The 17,672-nt window shown below is 39.1% G+C and overlaps 1 protein-coding gene across 2 annotated transcripts in view; it reads right to left on the bottom strand.

Moving 5' to 3' along the window:
- The window catches only part of NCAM2 (neural cell adhesion molecule 2), a 483,364-nt gene extending 466,657 nt beyond the window's left edge, over nt 1-16,707 (bottom strand). For both annotated transcript variants that reach the window (XM_044751022.2, XM_044751023.2), the window contains exon 1: nt 16,053-16,707. In XM_044751022.2, the coding sequence (XP_044606957.1) occupies nt 16,053-16,107 (55 nt within the window). In that variant the 5' untranslated portion in view covers nt 16,108-16,707. The remainder of the gene's footprint in view (nt 1-16,052) is intronic.
- Between the last annotated feature and the right edge of the window lie 965 nt (nt 16,708-17,672).

The raw sequence follows: 17,672 nt of genomic DNA, 5'->3' as shown, positions 1-17,672 counted from the left end.
GGCTCCAGCAGTGCTCCTCCCCAAGTCTTCACTGACTCTGCCACAAGATGGAAGAGATTTAGAAAGTGTTCCTATAATTCCTTTCTTATGATGCAGGTATTTGAAGAGAATAAATTGTCACTGAACCACCTTGGTGGGGGAAGGCAGCTGTTGAAAATCGCTAAAGCTTAAGCCAGGAAACCCAGTAGCACAGGCAATGGGAGGAACACCACCAACCAGGTCATGAGGGAGGAACTGCTGATCCTCTGAGCATAACAAGAGCTAGAGGGAGCTGAGGTGGACCGTTAGACAGTAGTGTGGGAACCACTGTGCATTGACCATGCTGTGGAAATAGACCATACGGAAAGCCAGTAGGACAGGCACTGCCCAAAGTCCAGGAGGAATCAAGAGCTACACTTGAGAAAAGGAAGGAGAAGAGTGGAAGGAAAAAACAAGGACAATAACCTTCTACTGAAACCCTGACAATAGTTTGAGTAAGGTTAGGGGAAGAGGAGGGATGTTTTTGAGAGTGGAGGACAGCCTTGAGAGAGAGACAACTTTGAATTGGATTCAGGAGTTAGACAGTTCCAAGTTGGTCAAGTTATACACTAAGTAATTACCCTGAATTCCTCATTCCGCTCCAGTTGTGAAGCCCTGCACCATGATGGTAAACAGCTAACACAGAGGAGCAGAGCCTAGACACCATAAAGGCCCCAAAGGCCACACTTACAGCTGCCGTCCACTCTCAGCAAAGTGTGGGAAAACCAAACAGAATGTAATCAATGCTAAAGTGATAACATAGCTCTCCAAAACTAATCACTAGTTCAAAGGAAACATTCTGACATCTTAGCAGACCATTGTTTTTCATAAAGCTAAATTCTATTTGGAAGCCTTTCAAAGAAGCTTGGTTAATAAATTATCAAAACTATATAATTATATAACTTGGTCCAATATTAATTAATAGCAATATTAATGATGATAGCTAATATTAGACAGTTATTATGTGAGCAGCATTATTATTATTCCCATTTTACAGATGAGAATATTAAGGAATAGAGAAGTGAATCACTTGTTAAAGATCTAGATAAGCATTTGCTCATCAAACAAGTGGATGAGCAGGATTTAACTCCAAACATTGCAGATTTCAGACTCTGTGCTCTTAACCATCACACAGCCCCTGGCATGGAACAATATTTCGAAGACTCAAAGTGTTTGCATGTCCACAAACCAAAATAAAAATTACTGCAAGTAAGATTATTGAAAATTTTGCTTTGAAGCTAAAAGGAATGTAAAGATATTTAGATATATAGTCGTAAGTAGAGATCTGGGCTTCATTAAGTGTGGAACAGAGTTGGAAATAAAACGCAGATGTTGAGCTATTTCCTGAAGACACCATTCGGGCCACAGGATCAGAATTTATTCACAGGAAACCACTACCAACTTGTGCCTGGGAAAGAGTTTTACTCCAGCACTAAAAGGCCATTGGTCTCAGTGTGTGGAGCTGCCATGTGCTGGCGTGAATCCATTTAGTACCCAACCGTTCAGCCAGAAGGCTTCAATGACCAGCCACGTGATGTGAATTCTGAACACTTAAGAAACAATTTTGACTGGTGTCACCCAGCCCTAAGGAGTACAAGAAAATCAAAGAAATCTTTTACAATAGGACAATTCAATGCCATTTATAGACAAAGGAAAGCTTCTCTCAAAATACTTTCTATTTCCATAAAACCATAAACCAGTCAATGATTAAGTTAATAGAAACCGTCTAATTGGAACACTATTACTTTGCTGCAAATAAGCGAACTCAGTTGTCTTGAATACCTGTAAATATGGAAATGATTTGTATGAAAAAACATTATCAACGTATCTCACAAAAGCTCTTTACACAAATAAATTTGTTTCCCGTCATCAGAAATAGATGCAGATAATCTATGTAGTAATCCTCAAAAGGGACATGACAATCAACCACTGAGATGCAAGAGAATTTGTATCTACAATTTTATGATCCAATCCTTATTGTGATATTACAAATACGTTAAACAATTTGTTCAGCAGCTTTGACTCAAGAAATGATATAACTCAGTTGTGCAGTGCAATGTAAAAGAGAGTATAACACTGTTAGAAACCTAGCAGCCTTCATCTCTTCAATTACAAATTGGGGAAAATGAAAATGAAGAATTCAAGCCCGTGCATGCATTTCAATCACGGCCTCTGTGCTGGAACCGAAGCATTCAAGCTCCAAATGTCGATTTTTTCTATATTCAGGGAATATGTTTTAATGGAAACATCATAAATTATGAATGCTTATGTGCTGAGAGTTTGTTTAAGAAAATAAAGGGAGATAGCTGCTTAGCTGTTCATTTTGTATAACAGAGAGACAACAGACACTGTTTTGTAGTCCTGAGAAATTAAACACTGGCTAATTAGTCTTCAGTTATACAAAGTGTGAATAAGTCCAATGTTTCATCACGGAGTACATTTTCTTCTTAGAGGCAAAAAGCAGCAAAGAACAAATCATTTAAAATATTCATGAATTTCAGCACTAATAAAAGGAATGAAACAAACATAGCAAACATTTTGACAGTGCAGAATGATGGAATGGTTTTCCAAAGTTTTTATACGCAGGTATGTATGTGTGTGTATACACACCCCGACACACAGTCCCACATACACAAATATATATATATATATATATATATATAATTTTACATATTTAGCCATTCAGAAAAAACAGTGTTGGCCAGAGTACCTGGCATAGACAAAAAAAATCCCCAAAATGGTTATCTAAGAAACAATAATTACAGAGCAGGCACATAGTTTTATACCCTATGCACCTGAGTCTCTATCACCTTCTAATTCACTGTATAGTCTCAGGAAGAAAGCATCTAGAAGCCAGGACCTGGCGTAGTTCACATCTTGGTCTAGGCATGCATTAGATTAGAATCTTGATTAGTGAGTCTACTCATTTCAATATTTATCCTGTGTCGGCAGTCAATTTCAAACCAATATTTCTCATTTTCAGTTTCAACTTCTTCCTCTAAGGAAGACCCTGGTCCCCATGTCTGTTTTTCATTTAACTCTTCCAGAATACTTTTCCTTGGCTTCCTTAAACTTGAGAAAATTATTCTCCTGTCTAGTTTGGGAAAAAAAATAAAAACAATTAAATATATTTCCTTTAAAAAAATAGCTTCTTTTAGAATTATATTAACCTGAAAAATCAAACTGCGCCACCTTGCAACCACCCGGAACCCAATATCTCTAAATCCTGTTACTTCTCCATGCTTATTAGTCTTTTAGGGCACTAAAAGATTTATTCGTTTATTAATTGGTAGTCAGCCACCTAGAGTTCAGCCATTCAAAAGAAATGGCCAGAAAGAAAGAGTAGAAATCTGAAACGAGAGCTACTCATAACCCTTTCATCCTCCCTTTAGCAATTTCTTGCTATTGCAAAGGAACCGTGTTTTAGTCAGTGGAATAAGTAAAATCTTACAACCAAATATGAACTGAACTTGAATTTCAAGTCCTTTACTTATTAGATACTACTTAACTGCTATGAACTCAGTTCCCTCATCTATAAAATAACAGTTCAGAACCCGTATGAATGTTGTGAATATAAAAATAAGGTAGCCCATATGATTATACTCCACAGGGTGACTGACAGATTTTCCTCTGATGAACATTCTCTCCTTGACCAAACTCTAGCCAGGCTCCACTGAGCCCTCTTCTCAAATAGGCCTCAACTTTGCCCTAGAAGGATTTGAACAAAGCACTAACATAATTTTTAACAGCTCGAGACCACATTGCTAAAATGACCCCCTTAAAGTGCCTGCCTGAGGATACTCAAGGCTGTCAAAAGAATTAACTGTTCCAGCTACAGCTGAAAATAAGGCCTCTGTGTCTCAGCCTCAGTGGGAGGGGAGGCGCCTAACTTTGATCAGAACCAGTTGACAAACTCAGATGGGTTTCACATGGACCAACCCCTGTCCTTCCTGAGTTTTGTAATGTTTCACTTGCCTGGCTCTATTGAGCCTTGTCTCAGCCCCTCCTTATTCCCCATTGGCCCTTTAAAATGCCCAGTCACCTCGGTACAAATCGACGTTGAGTTCAGTTCATAGCTGGCTCTTTACCCTATCAAATATAATAACACACTACATCCCAAAATAGTATATTACTGATTTAAATCCGCCCTTACCCCTTTAACTAGTGTTTAGATTTTTTTAGCTTTAACACTTCCTTCATTCCATTAATTCATGAAATACTTAGAAATAGATACTTCTTGTTGAGGAAACAAGTTGCTTGTAATCGTTCTTTGCTTTGTGGGGTATCTCCTCTCCTCGTAGGCATAGAAATATCAGACTGTATCCTCGCTCTTCAAAGTCTGACCCCACCACGTACCTCTCCATTCCCTTTTAGCTGATGAATTATCCTCCTTGAAGTAAAACAGTGATTGATCTTTACTATTAGTATTTACGTTCCTTTCTCAGTCTCACCTCCATGCATGCATTTCTTCTCAGTGGTTAGAATGTATTCTGGAGTCACAATTAGTAAAAGACACTTTACACCTCTTATGACAAACTCTCTTCTCCCATCACACATCCACATCCTCACACATCACCTGAGATATGGAGACTTCTAAATGAGGCCTGGGAGTGAGAAGCAGCCAAACAGAAATAGACAAGTGAAAGTTAACTAAGAAATAAGTTCCCTTCTCCATTGTAATGAACAAGTTTAATCCTTTGATTTTCCTAGGAAGAAGGAGATACATTCTGCTGAAAGAAGTCACTTTTCACCAAATAATCTCTATATTAATGCACAGTGTAGGAAGGAGAGTATCTTTAATAAGAGGTTTCATTACAATAGAAATGAAACAGGGACTTCACAGAGAAAATACATTAGCAACTTAGAGTATTTCATAATTGCTCAGAATTCTGTACTGAGAAGTGTTATCTTAATATCATGAGAATACTAAAGTTGAATATTTCATATCCATTTTAGATACGGCTGGGAAAGTTTTCAGTAAAGCACAGAGGACAGCATAATATCATTTAATAACCTATGCTGAGTTTTGTTTCTAAATTGCAGACCACATGCAGTCCCCACAGAGGTAAAATGCATTAGTCTGGGGCTTATGAGGGAGCTTTGAAATAAAATGACTTTTGTAGATAACCAATTAAAGCAATTATAAATTATGTGAAATTTGAGGGGAGAAATGAAAGTAGAAATGGATGAATCAGAAGCAGTATTAATATCTTTAATTGCAAACTGTGTTTCAAGTTAAAAGTGGCATACATAATAATGGTAACATTAGTGGATAAACGGCAGGCAGACAAATAAATAGGTGATAAAGACATTCTGGAGTATCTGAAAATGTACTCTGTCCAATTAAATGCTTTTATCTCTGAAGTTGGAGCTAGAAAACATCAAAAAGTCATGACAAGGGGCTAGCCCGGTGGTCACAGTGGTTAAGTTCAGCACGCTCTGCTTCTGTGGCCTGGTGTTCGCAGGTTCGGATCCTGGGTGTGGACCTACTCCACTCATCAAGACATGCTGTGGCAGTGCCCCACATGCAACACAGAGGAAGATGGGCACAGACGTTAGCTCAGGGCACCTCTTCCTCAAGCAAAAAGAGTAAGATTGGCAAGAAGTGATAGCTCAGGGCCAATCTTCTTCACTACCGCCCAAAAAATAATTGACAAAACAAGACTACCAGACCAGAGAGTATTTTTTGAGGTTAAATTGAATTTCATTTTAAAAAAAGAGACAAATCCATGTGTCTATGAAGAAATAAGGTAAAATAACTCTTCTCTTGTCTTTCTGTACATACAGTTCAGAACTGGCTTCCAATAATCATTGATTGAATAATCAACTTTTAGTTAACCTCAGGAGATTATCTTGATTTTGAGGACTTTAAATACTTACTCTGTTGATATCAGACATTTACTATTGAAAATATCTAATCTGTTTAACTATATTATTATCAACTTATTATATCTCCCTCATGTATTTCTATATGTTAAAGCCTTTGAAACCCCAACTACATAACCATCTCCTTTGCCTCAGATAAGCCTTCAAAAGTATAATCATATAGCAAGATTTAAAAGTTTGCTTCATTCCCAGTCTAATTCATTTTTAATACAAGAGATAAGACAGATCATCTTTGCTATTCCTCTTGAATTAAATAATCATTGTGATTTGATTATTTTATAGATATTCATATATTTATTGAAGGCCTATCCCAGGCACAGCAGTGATATAAACAAAATGTTTGGAATAAATACCCAGGCCAACATATAGTATATTCCCAACAAATCAAATCATTATCCAAAGTCAAGAGTAAATATATTTTTAATAGTCAGCCATTTTGTCTTACTTCTGCTGGGTAATATTTAAATATTCATTCAGCACATACTTGCTGAGCAATACTATTTTCCAGGACCACACAAATGAATTTACAGTCAGCTCTCTAATCAAGTACATTGTATTTAATGGGAAGCCAGCATGGAAAGGCATTCTTACTCTCATGGAATGGTTCACATGGAAGGACAGAGTAGAGTACAGTGAAGTTTGACATGAAGAATTCAGTTGTTATCACCTTGTTTGGATCTTCAGTGCCCTGCCCATTGATTAGTATGCAGTAGGCAATTAATAGATCTTTGTTGAAAGAAAGAAAGATGTCTTCAGTGATGAGATGCTTGAGCTGAGTCTTGAAGAAAAATAATAGGAATTATCCAGGCAAAGAAAAGCAGGAAAAGTGTAAAAGATGTGGGCTTTGTATATGCAGGGTCCAAGTCTGGGAATTCCAGGAATGGTGCAAGAGCGTTTGGTATGAAGAGTAGAAAACAATGAGGCTGAGAGAACAGGATTGTGAAAAGGAGTAAAAAACAAAAGTCTTAACAATTCTAAGTCAAAAACTCCCACAGAATTCAAAGGAAAGGTAGACCTCTAGTTACAATTAGCATGTGTCCCATAAACAGAGTCTAAATGTAACTTTGAAGAGTACAGTGACAGAAACATGTACTGTACTAAGAAGCTATTTGAGAATTGCTTCAAAGATATGAGTAAAGTATATTTAAGTAAAAACAGAGGAATTATAATAGGAAAATGTGTTGTATCTAGAGTAAAATATTTATATCAAGTCCTCGTCCTACCATTTTTTAAATCTTCTTGGGCAAGTAGTTATACCTCTTTGAGGTTCATTTTCCTCTTTTCTAAATTAATAATAGTATCTAACTTTCAGGTTACTTGTGCACCTTTAAATAGTTAAATGTTTTTGTCAACTACTGTGTCTCAGTGTATGGTATACACATTTTAAAACATTAAATTTTACAATATAGCTCCAGCCCTTTGATAATGCAAAAGTTTAACCTGGTTTGAAGTATAGAACAGGTAGGGTGAAGCCAGTTATTCTGTGATAAAGAGCACAAAAAAGAAGTGAACAGGATTAAAACTGTTTAATTCTAGTTGTTATTAGAAAGTTATAAGTGTTTTATCTAAGTAAATAAATTAAAATATCAAAAACAGGTAAATATTATTGATCAGCACTTTGACAAAGTATATGGCATATACTTGATGTTATATTTTAATCTTCACATAATCTGTGTTTAGCATTTCTCTAATAGATGGCACAAAGTTACTGCTATAATATAAAACTGTTCTGCTTAGCAATATATTCAATATTTGTGATTGGTAGAGAACAATAATCAGCGAGAAATTAAGTGGGACAATAAATATAAAAATAATCAGAAAGCCTATTATTACAGTTACTAAGAAACATTCGGAATTGGACAAATTACAATAATAGAAAAACTGTCCACAAGCCCTCTCATCACGACTTCGAACAAAGTACAAGAGTGCTGATTTCTTAAATCGGGACCCACTCTAATATACTATAGGTGATAGCCATATTACATTGGTTTATTTTACAAGTGGTGACATCCCTTTCTGCTCTAACACCATATTTGCATCCCTGAAAACGCTGGAGCCTGCAAAATTGTGCAGTAAAAAAAATATCATGGCTTATGAGAAAAGACAGGATTAGAGGTCAGAGCATTCAAAACCTACAGAAATGCATAACCAAGAATTAACAAAAACCATACAATCTTAATTCAACTACTGGCATAGTTAAATCTCTACTGGTATTTGTAGCTAGCTTTTGCATCTTCTTTCAAGATGCAAGGCCTGAGGGACATTCACTTTAAAATGAAAACTATGATCCAGAGTATAGCCCTTAAAAAATAAAAACAACATACAAGTAAACAAAGCATTTTAACACAGGCGAAAACGACATCCCAGTTTCTTCAGCTGCACTCTCAACACTGCCAGATACATAAAAAGTGGAAATCAAAATGGTTCTTAAAACCACTAAACAAACTAATACTTGCACTAAAGAAGGGCACTTGAGTTGATTTTTCATATTTTTGTTAACATCTTTAGATTGCTAAGGCTTTCTCTTTAATTGTGAGGAAGCTTGCTCTTGATCATATAAAAATTAATGAGCTGAAGAAATCACATATGGATCAACACAATTCCTGCATCAAGCCCCTATTTACCAATCATGTACATGGTAATATGCATCAAAGAAACACAGAGAGGCAGAAAAGATTGAATTATATTTTAAATGTATTTGATGCTCTTTGGCTATAAATCTGAGCATCAGTAACAGAACACACTTAATAGCTCTAGGCAAATCAGACACTCTTCATCTCAAAACATCATCTATCGAATGTGAGTCTATCAGGATTAAATGAGATAATGAGTGAAAATGCCCAGCACAGCTTCCTGGCATAGAGTAGGCGCTCAATAACATTAGTTTCCTTGGATACTAATAGAAAAATTTTCAACTCTATATATTCAGTATCAAATATCTTTCTTGTTTTGTTTTTAGGTGAGTTTTTTGTGGTTTCTTTTTTTTTCTTATTTTCTCATCTTTTGTTTTGTTTGGATTTTAGTTTCTCCAGAAGAAAAAAAAACTATGCTAAGCAGAGAAAATGAAGGATATATAATACAATCAAATTTCACCTACATGCTTCTGAAATTTGACCCAAAATTCCAGGCATTAAAGCACAGCGATGAAAGTGATGATAGTAAAACAGTGATGAAAAAACGAGATAAAGACAGAACTTAAATAAAAGTGCAGAAAGGTTCCAAAGAAATGACAAAGAACAAGTCTGCCTTTCCAAACTTATTGATAACATTTCTATCTCTGTGGTCCATGGATACCTCAAACTTAACGTATCATTTTAGGAAATTAAAACAAGCAAAATTGTTTTTAGGCAAAAAATATTTGCCTAAATAAGTGGTTTTTTTTCTTTATTTCCCCATTCTTATTAAGACGTAACCATTCTCTCTGTGAAATAGGCTGAAATGTTTGGGCACCACCTTTCTCCCAATTTTCCAAATCAAATGTGTTATTAAGATCCATTAATTCTTCCACAGAAACACGTCATGCCCATTCATTCTTTTTCACTTTCCACTGGTCCACCCCACACACAGCCAGTAGACTTAAAACAAAACAAAACTTTAATCATGTTATTTTCCTGCCCAAACAACTGGTTCCCAAAATTCTCCACAAAAGAGTCAAACTCAGCTTGGCCCCAAAGCCTTTCCACCTTGCAGTCCCACCAATGTTTCCATGACTGAGTCAACAACTCATCTTCCCAAACACTTAATTAAATTGGATTATTTCTGTATTCTGAACACTTGCCTACGTTCCCACAATTGTTCACCTGTTTCTATCTTCTTGTGTTATTTTCTCCATTTACTGTCACCCTATCAAAGCCTTCTCTGCTTCAGTGAGTGGCAAGGTGGCGTCCTGGTTAAAAGGCAAGTCTTTGCACATGTCCTGAGTTCAAATTTTGTTTCCTAGCTGTGCAACCTTAAGCAGTTATCTACATTGTCTATGCCTCGTAGCCCTCAAGTGTAAAAAGGGGAATGCTCATATCAGAATAATTAGAGAGTTGTTGTACATATTAAGCTGGTTAAGACATGTAAAATGCTTACACTAGAGCCTGGCAGTTAGTAAAGATTCCACAAATTTTAGCCTTTTCTAGGTGCTGAATTCCTAAGAATTTATTTAAACATTTAATTTGTAATTAATGATACGATATCTTTTATCATTTTGTAACATTTTGTTGAACAGTTCATTGATCTCTCATATGCTCATTTGGGTTTTTAAATTCATATTTTTTTGTCTTCTCAACTGTGAACGTTGAATTCCGTGCACTGCCTCTTCTCCACACACGCAAATTTTCAAACAAATACATTAAAAAAATAGGCATTGAATTGAAGTGAGAAAATCTAATCCTAATCCCAGATAACTACTAACTATAGTCAATATATGCAAATTAGATAATTCCTCTGCACCTCAATTCTTTCATCCATAAAATAAAGCTAATAGTCCCTTGGATTCTTTACGATCATTAGTTATAAGGTGGTTGAAAGCACTTCAGCTGGTCCATTCTGTTATAAGATGCTGGCATTATACTCATTGTAAAGCCTGAACAGTATCTGTTAACTGATTAACTGACAAAATGGCACATAATTTAAATATCACGATTACTTTGAGCTGAAGAAATAGTAGATTAATTTTTTAAATCTGTGTAAAGGTTTGGTGTTCAGAGAACTGAATTGTGAGTTTAGAGATCAGAGCTCTGCTTATTAACCCTTTTACTTTTCCATTTGACCTTTAGGAAGTCACTTATCCTAATTGTGTGGCCTTCCTAAGCAAGCCTCTTGGTGACTAATACCAGCCTGGTATTGGCCCATAGAAGGGATTCATGGTACAAAAAGAAACCCACTCCTCAAGACCCTTTACTGCCATCTGCTGGAAACCTGTGAAAATAATATGGATTTTATCACCATGACTATGAGTGGCGCCCCCTGGAGTTGTTCATCACACAACCTATACAACCATTCCTAGGAATGCTGCCTAACAAGGTGTCTGAAACATTGCAGTCATTTAACAAATGGTGAATGAGTAAATGATGAATGAGCCACTTTCATCAATGAATTAGAATATTTCTGCCCCTCAAAATTTTTTCTAATCACAAAGCAGCATGTGATGACTTAAAAAAATTGAATACGTGAGATGTTTTTAAACCACAGGCATATTTACCTATATGCATATTATACCAAAAAATATAAACAACGCTTGGCATAGCAGGGTTGACATTTTACAAGATACCTATTTACAAGATACATATATATTACCACAATTGCTCCTCACGGCAATACAGCGAGGCCAACTAGCCAGATATTTTTACATCGGATTTTCAGACAAGCAAATAATGGTTCTGAGAGTTTAAGTTGCTTCCTCAAAGTCAAGAGACTCGGTGTTCTGGGTGTTCTGATTTCAAATCTACTGTTCTTTCCCCTTCCTCACTAATAACGAAATGGAGTCATGAAAATTTCGATCATTTGGCCTGAAATTCTTCAAACTCTCATTTGTTAATATATATGCTTATAAATTTTCTCAAAATTCCCCATCATCCCTCTTAACTATTTAAATTCAGGCAAGTCTGTTTCATTACATCATAGCTTTCCAGAATGTCTTGTAATGTTTGATAAATTGTTTGTGGCACAAGTGAATATGTGAAACTGGAAAGTATGTTGACAGCTATTTGGGATCATGACTATTATTATATTTGTAAATAGCTAAAAGTTATTAAAATATTTAAAAGAGTGCCATATAGAAGCACTTTTATCTGCTGGACAATAAAGATAACTTGGCTCTATGAAGCTCAGGAATATTACATTTAATAAAAGCATAAAAGCACTGGTTGCATCTTAAAGTGCTCTCATACCACATAATTTGGAAAATTAAAACTAATTTATAATCTTTTAAATAGGCCTATCTTCAATATAATTGGGATAGTAAAAAGGGCACAAGGAATTTAGAATCTAGGTCAACAAAACTTGAAAAACAATGATATTCCCGTTATATGAATATTAAAATTATTAAATTAATTTTGCATACACCAAGACCCGGGGAATTCATTTCATTGTGGACCAAAAAATCAAAAGCAATTCAGACTTGCTCTACCACTTATCAAGTACTTTCTTCATGCTCTCCAAAGTTCACTGCAATGAGAGAGAACTCTGAAAACAGTTAAATTAAAATCATTTCCCAAATGTCAAAAACCAGAGGAAGCAGCAGGACTCGTTCCAGGGCCTTCAGACTGACAACCCTGTTTCTATTCGCACTGCTCCCTCACAGGCAAACAGACAAAAACAAATTACACTGTTCAGCTTGGTAACGAGCCTCAATCTCTGTGGCTCATTTCTCAGTACCATTACAAACTATTTCTCTGTTTGAAAGAAAGCCATTTTATTTACTAAATTATATGAAGTTTGACTTTCTTCTTGGACTAAATGAGATCCTTTTGTTCCATTAATTGCTTCTCTAATAGGACATTACCCCTGAGAGACCATTAGCCCACTGTGTCATTGAAAAGACTCATCTGACACCCAGGATTCACCAACTTCCCTTCTTGCTGCTTGAGCTCCAATTCAGCATTAGAAACTAAAGTGACAAAACGCTCTGCTTAACTCCTTTGACGTAAAGCAGGAAAGGAAATCCTCTGGGTTATTCACTGACAATAAGGACATTAATTTACATAGCCTATCTTCTCTAAGTGCAAATGAAAATGCAGTTGATTCAACAGAAACTTTGCACATAGAGGCTGACATCAAAGAATTAGAGCAGGGTAGATAGAAAAAGGACACGAGAGAGGCTGTGACTGTGTCACAGCCCACACAGAAGATAGGTTTGTGGAGACCTTCCCATTGACTGGAACCTAGTAGACACCCACACACCTGTGCTTTGTCTTTAGAAGGTACACTTCTCTAATGAACAATAACAACGACTTACTAGCACTTCATCAGAAAGGGTAAATGTAAGTAGGTGCCCATAAGCGTAGCTAATTAACTGGGCCATTCACTCCCCGTGCTTTGGGCTTAGGTAAGTGTTCTAACTATGCATGGTTGAACTGGATTGCAAGAGAGATGAGTAACTCTGTGCTCACCTTACATTTTCATACATTGCTCCCATTTCATATATGTGAACATCCAGTAATAGATGTTTATTACTCATACTTGGATAATTTTTAAAATAAGAAGAAAATGTAAAATTTTAAAAGCTTCAGAAAAGCAATCCATATGTACTACAGTTTGGGAATCTGAATTTGCATAGATCCAAACAGCAAATGCACTGTGAATCCCAGACTCAAGTTATCCTTTGAGATTTATGGTAACAGAGGCTGTGACCAAGTTTGAATACAAAGGAAAAATAATTGCTAAAGTTAGAGTTACTGAATCTGCTTTCCACTGACAATTCAATTCAAACTTGACAATTAAATCCCAACCTTACTTCACCAGATATTAAACTTGCAGTGGAAATGAGAGGCTTTTAAAGAAGCATTTCTGCTACAAGAATAAAGGCTCTCACCCCGGTAGAACAATAACGTTGTGTTGAAAGTGAGAAGTAGAAGTACTAGGACTTGTTAGCTAATTATGATATTGGCATCCGCTTAAATTAGTCGGTTTTCCACTTCTGTCATTTTCTCCTATGCAACTGCTGCAGTTCAAAACGTTTTGACTACTTAAAAGGGAATACATCATCGTTGCCTTTCCCCAGTCTCACTGCACACCACTTTCCAAAGCAATAGCTTCAATCATGCTTCATAAAATCCCCTGCAAGTATATTGTTGGAAACATAAATCAGCAAGCTGGGATTTTAGTGTTTCTAAGGCAAGCCTGGGATCACTGACAGGCGGCTTTTCCATGGCCCCATTTACAAAAGAATAAACAAAATTATGAGTTACACTAGATTCATTTTTTTAAAACTGCTCCCAGTGGTGTTTCTGATAGTTGCTGCTGCATCCTTAATTGGAGAACAAAACACTAGCATAGAAGAACTGGACTCCAGGATCAGGATGGCTGTTTCTAAGCATCCCTGACTTCATTAGGACACACGACACAGAAGTACTACATGTTCTGTTTCACAAAAGCTAGGTCTCTGTGATACGCATCTATGCCGCTATGAGTGCCATGCATTTTTAAATTGTACCAGATAGAGAGGTCTTTAGAATGATGCTCTCCTCCTTCCCTGTTTTATTACAGTGAATATGGGCTACCCTTCAGGCATGCATGCTTCAGTCTTAGAGACCCTCTTTATAATCACCCTGCATTCTGAATTATAAATTAGGTGAATCACAATTTCAGATATATGTTACACAGATAGACCCAAATTATACGCGTCTGTGTGTACTATACACATTCACAGATTTCCCTTGTATCCCCAAATTCCAACACACTTCATGTCTACAATGGGAAATTCACAGATTCCACAACTGAGACATTTTTTATTCTCCAAATCAGTCACAATGTAACCATAAGTCTGCATAAACTTGCTTCCTATTAAGGCCACATCTTGCTCCACACTATCTACACTTGGTTAATTGCAGGGTTATTTTAATGGTAATTTTCAGGGACTGTTTCTCAGTCTTCAGAAATACCTGTCTACATTATAAATGAACAGTTAAACATAATCAGCAGCTCTCCCAAAATTAAAGCAGCATATCTACAGGGCATAAAGTATTAGGTTGATCTTTGCAAAAATAGTGATTAAATTAACTGATTGGGTTAATATTAGCTCCAGATGGACCTGTCTGCAATTTTGCTACGACTGAAATTTTGCATACTCGATGTTATCAAGGGAAAATGAGCAGCAGCTTAGCAAGACACTTTATAAACTATAGCAACATCCAGTGTTTGCATTCTGATTTCTGAACATAAAATCTGCATCCAATCATGTGTCACCAGCCACTAACACTATAGCTTTAGTGAAGAGAAGGGCAGAGAAAGGAAGGCTTCATATCCAAAATGTCAAGCCCTGCTGAAGAATGATAGAAGGACCCAGTGAGTGTAGAAGAGCAGAAACAACCATTCCCGGGCTTCCAATGGAGTTCTACCACCCCCTGCTGGACCAAATGAGCAACGCAGAAGAGGCTAAAAAATGCTTAGAATTTAATATAGCAGCGATATTTTAACTTGTCTTGCAATTTATTTTTTCTCAAAAAACAATTTCATGCTACACTAATAAGATACCACTCTCTGAAATTATAACACAGCAGAAAATTACCGCTATTTTCTTTTTATTTAAAGACTTCCACCAATGCATGTTTTAGCATTTTGTGGCCCCAATTAAATGTCCAAACTTGTCTGGACAGTTGAAAATGCCTCCATTTATTATATTTTATATGAATTTGAACTATCTAAATAAAGCAAATTCACACCCATCTCTATACAGACAGACAGATGTAGCTTCCACAAATTCTCTCTCAGGTTATTCTAGTAAGCTATTCATTTTTTGTTTTTTCTTAAGAGATAACAGCTCCCACCAGTTCTCCACAAGCTTAAAAATCCTTTACAGGTGTAATTACAGTCTGATGTTATAAAAATCCTCAACCTTGATGTATTAAAGGGGGGGTGAGAATGAATGACTGCAACATCCCTAGTTTTACCCATTTGCTTTCTTACACACAACATTCATGACCCCTCTCTTAGTTTCCAACAGAAATAAGCCATCATCGTTCACTTCAGAGTCAGGAATTGGGGTCTTGGGAAAGAGGGGAATAAAAGAGAGTCTCTAAGAATTGAATTTCTTGCACACGACAGAGATATTTCGCAAAGGAGTTTCATGCTGATAGTTTATGCCGGGTCTGTGAAACCTCACCGATCCCTTTGCTTCCGCAACCTCACATATTTAACTGTTCATACACACCAACATACTCATCCAATTTTTGATAATGAAAATCAGACGGAGCCAAGATCCCAGAAAAAGAAGCAGTCGCCGAGCTCCCCTGTTCACCGAAGCCCATCTCCAATTCTGTATTTCCTCTTAATTAAGGGTGTCCACAGCACAGACCCATTTTTTAGCGGCAGCTAAAAGCAAGGGTGAAAATAACAACAGCAATAACTATAACTTTAGTTCTTTCCTTTCATTCTTCTTGTGCCTCCCTTGGTGGGGTGGAAGGGGGAGGGAAAGTAAATGCAATAAAGCACCACACTCCTACCTTGCCCGCTACTGACAAGCAACCCGAGCAGGTAGAAGGAGAGGAGGAGGCTCATGTTCAGGACGTGACACTGGTGGACAGTTCCAAAGTTATTAAGTCCAGCCCTGGAGAGAGAACCTTCCGCTGCCACGGCCGCCACTGCGAGAGCCGCCGCCGCTCCCGGGTGCCCAGCCGCCCGCAGCCCGCGCGCTCCTCCTCGCAAAGTGACTGCCAGCGCCGCTCCTTGCCGCACTATATCCAGGCGGCGGCGGCGGCGGCGGCACCAGCGGCCGCCGCGGCGGCAGCAGAGCCGGCGGGGAGGGTGGCGGGGGCGGGGCGCGGGGAGGGGAGGCGCGGCCGAGGCGTATCCCTCCGCGCCGCACGGCGGCCGCTGCCCGCGAAGCGAGCGGCCCGGGATCCGTCCGCAGTCGAGCTGGGCGCAGCGGGTTCGCTTCCCGGCGCCTCTAGTTAGAGGGGTTGCCGCGATCGGGCTGGCCAGAGCACGTCGGCGAGTGGCGACCGCGCGCTCAGCCCGATGGCCATCCGCACGTTGACCGGCGCGCCAGTGCCGAGGCGGGAGGCAGCCTAGAGCTCCTGAACCGCCGCCAGCCACTTCGTGCCGGCGGGCTGCTCGAGCGGATGTTGATGCTGCAGGCGGCCGCCTGGCCCCGCGCTCCCAGCGCGCCCGGGTTTAGCGGGAGCGGGTGATCTGGGGGCGGGCGGTGTATTCTGCTGCTCTCATTTCTCCAAGGGCGTGGGGCGGGGGGAGGGGGGGGCGGAGGATTCTTTCTCTCCCAGGCCCTCCCTCTTGCTCAAATCTCCAGCAGGCTGCCCCCTTCTCGCGCTTTCCACTCTGCCGCGGCAGAGAGGACGCAGTTGTCCTCTAGTGTCTACACTGCCTGTCTCCCCGGGCCCTAGAAGGTAGGCGGCAATATGTGCCCTGTGTTTCTTATCCATGCCGACCCACTGCTGTTGACAGCAGGTACCTTAAGGGAGAGAGATTGGGGAGGGGGGAGATGTTGGAGGGGCTGCGTTAAACTCAGCTGTGGGCGTTAACTGCCTCCGGGGAGAAGTCTAGTCTCCTCGCCACGCTCAGCCAGCTTTGCCTTCGGTCCCCATCGCACAGCACTGGCCAGGTCCCCGCGAGGGGTGCGACGAGGGAGATCCTGGAAATGTATGAGGATACCTCATCTCACGGGGATCCTTCACCAGGCCACTCCCCACCCACCCATACACACCTGCGTGTGTGCGCGCGTGTACACCGAAGTGATGGATCCGTGGCCAGCGCCCAGAACTAACTCTCCTCTTCTGAAGGTTGGAGCATATCATTATGTCTCCTAGAAGGGTAGGAAAAGGTTTGTCAGTTTGATGTCAAAGCTGCAGCAAGAACAATCAAGAGGCAGAATTCCTGGGCCCAAGGCCCCTGTTGGTTGGCCTGGGACAGAGTGACCAGCTGGAACTGACAATGGATCCTTCTCTGCACATTCTCGTTCCTGTTTCTTAAGGTACTCAACTGCCTCACCCCAGTCCCGGCGAAGCCTTTGACCGTGTCCTTATCATTGAGGACATGGAAGTAGGGGGGATAGAAATATTGTAGAGTTCAGAATCCAGCCTTCTCCCCCGCCCGTCGCCCACCCCCAG

This window comes from Equus asinus, chromosome 18 (assembly GCF_041296235.1).
Source record: "Equus asinus isolate D_3611 breed Donkey chromosome 18, EquAss-T2T_v2, whole genome shotgun sequence".
NCBI classification, from domain to species: domain Eukaryota; kingdom Metazoa; phylum Chordata; class Mammalia; order Perissodactyla; family Equidae; genus Equus; species Equus asinus.
Note: the sequence above shows the minus strand (reverse complement) of the source record. Positions and strands in the feature narration are given on the sequence as shown.